Source organism: Limulus polyphemus, unplaced genomic scaffold, assembly GCF_000517525.1.
Source record: "Limulus polyphemus unplaced genomic scaffold, Limulus_polyphemus-2.1.2 Scaffold5820, whole genome shotgun sequence".
NCBI classification, from domain to species: domain Eukaryota; kingdom Metazoa; phylum Arthropoda; class Merostomata; order Xiphosura; family Limulidae; genus Limulus; species Limulus polyphemus.
The window spans coordinates 11,469-19,110 of NW_013671430.1; the positions used below are offsets into that span (position 1 = coordinate 11,469).

General features: G+C 35.0%; 1 protein-coding gene across 1 annotated transcript in view; it reads right to left on the reverse strand.

Annotated features, from left to right (window-relative positions):
• Nucleotides 1-7,642, reverse strand: part of LOC106473026 (calsenilin-like) — a 24,640-nt gene that overhangs the window by 11,423 nt on the left and 5,575 nt on the right. Inside the window, exons 2-3 of the mRNA XM_013933701.2 lie at nt 4,585-4,709; nt 2,911-2,980 (exon numbers count right to left, since the gene is read on the reverse strand). Of these exons, the coding sequence (XP_013789155.1) occupies nt 2,911-2,980; nt 4,585-4,709 (195 nt within the window). The remainder of the gene's footprint in view (nt 1-2,910; nt 2,981-4,584; nt 4,710-7,642) is intronic.

The window sequence follows — 7,642 nt, forward strand, 5'->3', positions numbered from 1 at the left end:
CTAACCACCTGGCCACGCCGGGGCCCTAACCACCTGGCCATGCCGGGCCTCGTCCTTTATAGTAAGATTATTACACAAGACGACAGATGACTATGAAGAAGACGCTAATTTAGATAGAATGTGAAATATCATAGGAAGGGGGAATGTTGTCTTTCAACGACAAGATAATTAAATAAAATGTGAAACATTGATATTCAGGAGATTTGAACGTGATTGTAGGAGAAGTTGAAATAGAGGGGTGAAAGTAAGACGGATAACGATCTCAAGTCAGTTGAAATCACAAAAGTAAAAATAAATATTTCTTAATCTTGATCATATCGAGTAACTTCATTAACAGTTTCACCTAGTTATAGATTTGAGAATATCTAAAGAAGTTCCATAAAACATTATTAATGCTAATGCCGCACTTATAAAAAAGAAGAAAAAAACGTTATTTTAATCAGTAATTACAACTACTTTTTTGTTATTTTCGAAAATACGTTAAGCAAAATGCACAAACGTCGGAACTGGATGCAGATGGCGCTGGAGAGAAATAATTAATTGTGAGGATCAGAAAAAAAAAGTTAAATCAATAAACTTTAAATAATCTGTTAATTTAAAGTGTCACAAGCTATAACGACGAAGGATGTATATCCGCCGTGAAAGTTTAGACGTCATTATGCACGCCACGTCCCCAGTGGCTCAGCGGTAAGTCTGAGAGCCCATAACACTAAAATTTGTGTTCCAATACCCGCACCTTTGGGCTTAACAAGAAACAAAAAACATATACGCCACCTATGACATAATCCAGTTAAACAACAAGATATGTTTAAGTTACAAAGTGTAGTCCACGCTAACTTAATTACTTTTATAACTCGAATATATATTTGAAGCATAGATCCAGGATTTTGATGATAAATAATGGCCTCATTATACTATAGTACTGACATTAAAATCCCGCTAATATATGACTCAATTAGACTCATCTGCAAAGAACAGTTAGTTAAAGAGGAAAGTATAGTTCGATAAACATCATTCATAGCCAACTCCTCAATTTATATTACGTTTTATGACTCGGATAATTAAAGACTTGTGTTAAGGAAAGCCTGTTTAATTGAAAATTACAACAAGTAAGCTACCACGTCACCTCTTTAAAAAGGTTCGTATGGTAGCCTTGTGGTATTCTCGAGTTCACTGATTACCTTACAAGAAAGAATAATAACTGTCGAGGAATGATAGATAGTATTAATTGGAATGAAAACTGAATTTTCGACTCTGAATTGGGAGAGATTGATCACGATACAAAAGCAGAAAACAAAATCATATGACGAACACAACACTGGCTGAACAAAAACAACTCGGTTAAAGACACGCCTGCCCACGAAACGAAAGAAGTAAAAATAATCACGCAGATAAATAATCTTAGTTTTCTGGCAGAGGCTAAGAGGATTCAACTAGATGGCTCTCCAAAGACAAAATAAAAAACAAACTTCCCTTCTTTTATACAAATCACGTATGGGGTGTTCTACCCCAACGAAAAGGACGACATTTGTCTCTGTTAACATAGAAATTCCAAACAACTTACAAACAATGATTCAGTAACATCAAACACTAACTCAAAATAAACAAACACGCAGATGGTGGTCTCATGGCCAAGATGTAAACTACAGAATTTGAAAATATATATGTCATGCCAATTCTTTAGGCCTAACTACATTTTTTAAGGTATACACGTTGTTGATGGAACTCTAATGCAATGTGTGCAGTGTAAAATAATAATAATAAACAGTTTACATCATAATGGTCCCCAGGGGTCGCTAAAGTGTATGAACCGGATTCACCGGTCTAATGAAGCTCTCCGTAGCTAGTCCCAAATATTGCGTATTTTTGTGTATAATGTTGATAGGAAGTAGAGTTTAAATTTGGAACCTGAACGTCACCTTAAGGAAAAAAAGACTATTTCATCAGAGACCCCCCAATGTTCGAACAGTACCACCGCCAGCTCTTGTCTGACAGAAGAGTGGGACTTGACTGTTGCTCTTCTATCTCATCCGTAGCCCAAGAGTGCAAAGTACGTTTTAAGGGGAATAGCACGTAAACCACGTACTCTAGGATTCACAGTACTTTCCTCAAGACTGAATGTGTAGTAACGGCTGAAGACTGGATGGGTAGTAACGTTGAATACTGGATGTGTACTAACGATTGAAGACAATGTGTAGTAACAGCTGAAGACTGAAGGTGTAGTAACGACTGAAGACTGAATGTGTTGTAACAGTTGAAGACTGAAGGTGTAGTAACGGCTGAAGACTGAAGGTGTTTTAAGAGTTGAAGACTGGATGGGTAGTAACGGTTGAAGACTGAATGTGAAGACAGAGTGTGTAGTAAAGTTGAATACTGGATGTGTTGTAACGATTGAAGACAATGTGTAGTAACGGCTGAAGACTGAATGTGTTGTAACAGTTGAATACTGGATGTGTAGTGAAGATTGAAGACTGAATGTGTAGTAACGGTTAAAGACTGAATGTGTTGTAACAGCTGAAGACTGAATGTGTAGTAACGGTTGAAGACTGAAGGTGTAGTAACGGCTGAAGACTGAAGATGTTGTAAGAGTTGAAGACTGGATGGGTATTAACGGTTGAAGACTGAATGTGAAGACTGAGTGTGTAGTAACGTTGAATACTGGATGTGAAGTAACGATTGAAGACTGAATGTGTAGTAACGGTTAAAGACTGAATGTGTAGTAACAGCTGAAGACTGAATGTGTAGTAACGGTTGAAGACTGAATGTGTTGTAACAGTTGAATACTGGATGTACAATACCATTTGATGAGATCACTTGTATTCCTTCATCTAGTTACTTCGATAATTCAAAAAATTTGTCTTTTATAAAAAAAATAGTAGTATCAATTTCTTTATGTGAGAGTTAACTTACCTCCTTGGGGAAAAAACTGGGAAAATATATCTTTGAAGGCGTCTTCGCTGACCATTCCCGTAGGGCACTCCTGAAAAGACGAAATTGATTAATGACACACGTTAGATGAATTGTATTTCATTTTGACCAAATTAATTATTTACACACGTTGGATGAATTGTATTTCAACTTGACCAAATTAATTATTTACACACGTTAGATGAATTATATTTAATCTCGACCTAATTGATTAGTACAACTCGTTGGATGAATTGTATTTCATTTCGATTTAATTAATTAGTACCACACGTTAGATGAATTACATTTCATTTCGATTTAATTAATTAGTACCACACGTTAGATGAATTGTATTTCAACGCGACTTAACTGATTAGTACCACACGTTAGATGAATTATATTTCAGCTCGACCTAATTAATTAGTACCACACGTTAGATGAATTACATTTCATTTCGATTTAATTAATTAGTACCACACGTTAGATGAATTGTATTTCAACGCGACTTAACTGATTAGTACCACACGTTAGATGAATTACATTTCATTTCGATTTAATTAATTAGTACCACGCGTTAGATGAATTATATTTCATCTCGACCTAATTAATTAGTACCACACGTTAGATGAATTGTATTTCAACGCGACTTAACTGATTAGTACCACACGTTAGATGATTATATTTCAACTCGACCTAATTAATTATTTACACACGTTAGATGAATTATATTTTATCGCAACCTAATTAATTAATACCACACGTTATATGAATTATATTTAATCTCAACCTAATTAATTAGTACCATACGTTAGATGAATTGTATTTCAATTCGACTTAATTGATTAGTACTACACGTTATATGAATTATATTTAATCTCAACCTAATTGATTAGTACCACACATTATATGAATTATATTTCATCTCAACCTAATTAATTAATTAATTAGTACCACACATTATATGAATTATATTTCATCTCAACCTAATTAATTAATTAATTAATACCACACATTATATGAATTATATTTCATCTCAACCTAATTAATTAATTAATTAATACCACACGTCGTAAAAAAAGACAATTACTTCGTCTCTTTCTTATTTTTAATTCGTATATTCACAATTTAGAGAAAGCTTAACAATATTTCTGGTAGTTGAACTTTTATAGAACGTTAGAATTAAGTACAACTAAGCAAGTTTTGTAATAATTTATAGAATTATTTATTTTCAATTAATTTGCAGTTTTTTTGTGTCTCTACTGTTGTCGTAAAAGTGCACTAATACAAAACAAGAGGGTTCCCGAAAGTGTTCTGTTTCAAGAGTAAATAAAACCAAAATTAAGAGTAACAAACAGTTTTATTTCTTGCTTTTGAAGGTCGTATGTCATGCAGTTGTATCTTACAGAGTGCATAATTCTTTCCGTAATTCATGGCATGCGCACGTTTTACTGACGTCATGACAGTACAAATTGCAAAGTTAAGCGTCTCTTATGTGACGTCATGTTAGTGTCTACTGACTGACAGACAACACACCACTTGGCAACAACTGAAAGATAAATAGGAAAATAAATATCTAAAATTTAAATGTTTCTATTTTATATATTGGAGTTTTCAGCTTATATAAACGGTGTTTCAACATAGATATAACGAGAAATTTAAAATGGTAACAAAGCCAACCTGTTTAAATCCTTGATACATTAGGCGTATTTCTTTCCTGGTGAAGTTAGTCGCCTTGCAAAGCGCATCTAGTCTTTCGGGTTTGTACCGAGTCACGTGGGATTGTTCTTCTTCCCCCTCCTTTTCTGAAATAATGACAGCACTAATTAGTTCTGCTTAACGCAGCGTCACACACACAGACACTCAGGTAACGCTAAATGTAGCGTTATAAACATAATTTAAACCAACGTGGCGCTGTAAACACAAATTAAACTATGCGTAATGAAGCACCGCAAAAATAATTCATTCGCTGCTTAATGCAGCATTAATTGTGCCTAAATACAGCGTCATAAACATAAATAATACCACGCCGAATATAGCGTTAGAAAAACAACTTGTATCACGCCTAATGTAGCGTTTAAAACATCTAATATCATGCCTAATGAAACGTTAAAAACACATCTCATAACACGCCGAATGCAATTCGTCTAATACAGCGTTACAAACTCAACTCTCAGTAAGCCTAATGCCGTGTTAGAAACATACATACATGTCATATCACATCGCATGCAACGTTACTAACGCATACTTACAGGTGATACAAGTGTTACGACAGCGGAAGTCACGTGATTCTAGTAACACGTCATGAGTTTCTAGAAGGAGCTTGACTATTCCTGGCAATTCTAGTCTTTTCCAGACGTTTTAAAGAAGTATTTTTGTTTTAGTGTAAGCGATCAGTATTGCATCTTCTTGGGACTACGGCCTTACACATTGCTAACAGCAAGGATATCCAACTGATGAGTTAAACCATTCTAATCAGTTTTAAGTTTTTGACATTGCTTAGGGGAAGGTGGGATAAGACGGCCACCCTAACTTTGAATGCGGTTTTCACCAATTAAGATGAATGTTATGAAAAAGCAAAATGTTTCAAAACGAACCTTATTTTATTGTTTATGCCATTTCTAGTTGAGACAAAGATTGGAAAACAAAACTTTTTTTTAGATATTGAGAAAATGCACTTCATGTAGTTGGATAACCCCTCCCCCAAAATCGTGTAAAATGGTCCACATATATTTCATAACAAAACCAATGTAAAATAAATGATACATTTAGCAATTACATTTAAATTACTTAAATCATCATTTAAATACTTCCAATGTGTATGAAGGTCAAACACAATTTGCCTATCATCTAGAGTAATGACGTGAAAGAACGTGGGTACTTGTGTGAAACAATGTCGTCGGGTAAAATGGCTACTCATGTAAAGCAATCGCTTGTTATAAAAAAATCAATGTACTGGAACTGTGTTTCTTTTACGACATATTCGACTTTATGTAATTCCTCATTGTTTGAAACCAACAAAATGAAATTCCCTGAAATGTGTAGTTTGTAACCATAAAAAATTCAAAGTTGTTCAAAAACAAACATTAAGTCCTGCTTTGGCCAATCACGTTCACAGCTGTCTGCCAGTGTGTTTTTACCAAGTGTTAAGCAGTTAATATTTACATGTAGTTCGCTATAAACGGACACATCATAACTGATGATATACAGGGGTGGCCGTCTTATCTCACCTCCCTTACTCCTAGTTAGACCAGTATCTTAAAGGAGCCGTATTAAATACTGGGTGATTTTTAATTTGGGTTGTTGCATTAGGCGGCATGAGTTGTGTTACTCTCTGTTCGTTTGTTAATTTCCCGTAAAAATTATTTCCGAGAAACTTCAGCGATACAAGTCCTTTCTTTATTAAAACTAATTTATTCTTTCTCAATAACGACTCTTATAAACACACGCTATAATTCACAGCGATTCACGCACTTTACTTGCGGCCACTTCCTGTCTGCCATTGTTATCTCCGCTTTATTTGCCGGGCTTATATACTAAAAATAGAGGTAATTACAAATTAAACCACACAAAATATCCATTCTCGATGTTATAATTTATTCTCAGTAAGTCAGTATCTCCTTTTTTTTTTTTTGAGAAAAAGCTACACAGGGTTTCTGCGAATAGCAGCTCCTAATTTTGCTCTGATAAACTAATAGCAAAGCAACTAACCAATAGCACCCACCGCCACCTTTTGGGTTATTCTTGTATGAAAGAATATGGGATTTGACGGTAACTCTTTTAGCGCGCCCACTGCCCCAAGGTGCGGAAAACGTTCTTGAGGCAATGGAGCCATGAATCCTTGAAATCACAGTCCAGGCCACACTAGGCCAGGCCCTGTCCCTTTATTTATTAGATCAACTTTTAGAAACGCAGTTCATGGCAATAAATAACACGAGGGATCAAAATTAAAAACGAAATATACTAGCTGTTAATCCCTTGATGACGACAGATCCACCTATCAAAAGCACTAAAGCTTTGTGGTATTTGTGTGTGTTTTTTTTTGTTTTGTTTGTTTACTAATGTGATTTGTTACAAAAGCAGAATGCAGTTACTCGTTCAGCTTATTGTATTAGCTTTAGAATAAAGCTGTTCGCCGGTTTTGAGACCTGACTGTGAGAAATGTTTACCGTGAAAATCACCTTTGACATTATCAAGAATTCCTACGAGATCACGAGAAATTACTCTTTGGTAACGTCATCAACTGAGTTGTTTGTTCTTCCTCGTTTTTGTAGTTATATCGCTATAGTTTTCGTTTTTTACCCCCCCCCCCTTAGATGTAATTTGAGATTTAAAACTAAATTAATCCATTGCTTTTAAATTCTCAAATCTCCACTGAACACATTGGCTTTTGAAACTAAGAAGCAGTTTGAAAGCATATTTAGACTCGAGAGAAACGCTAAAATCGAATTAATCAGACGCGGTAAATGGAGTTTGTGGGGTCTCAACGCTAAAATCGAATTAATCAGACGCGGGTAAATGGAGTTTGTGGGGTCTCAACGCTAAAATCGAATTAATCAGACGCGGGTAAATGGAGTTTGTGGGGTCTCAACGCTAAAAGTTTTAAACTTACTTTTGTTACTCTGTTTTTGTTTTTTTTCAAATTAATGCGATATGGCAGATGTCATGCAGCACTATTAATATTGACCTGTAATATACCAGTAACGATATTAATATTGACCTGTAATATACCAGTAAC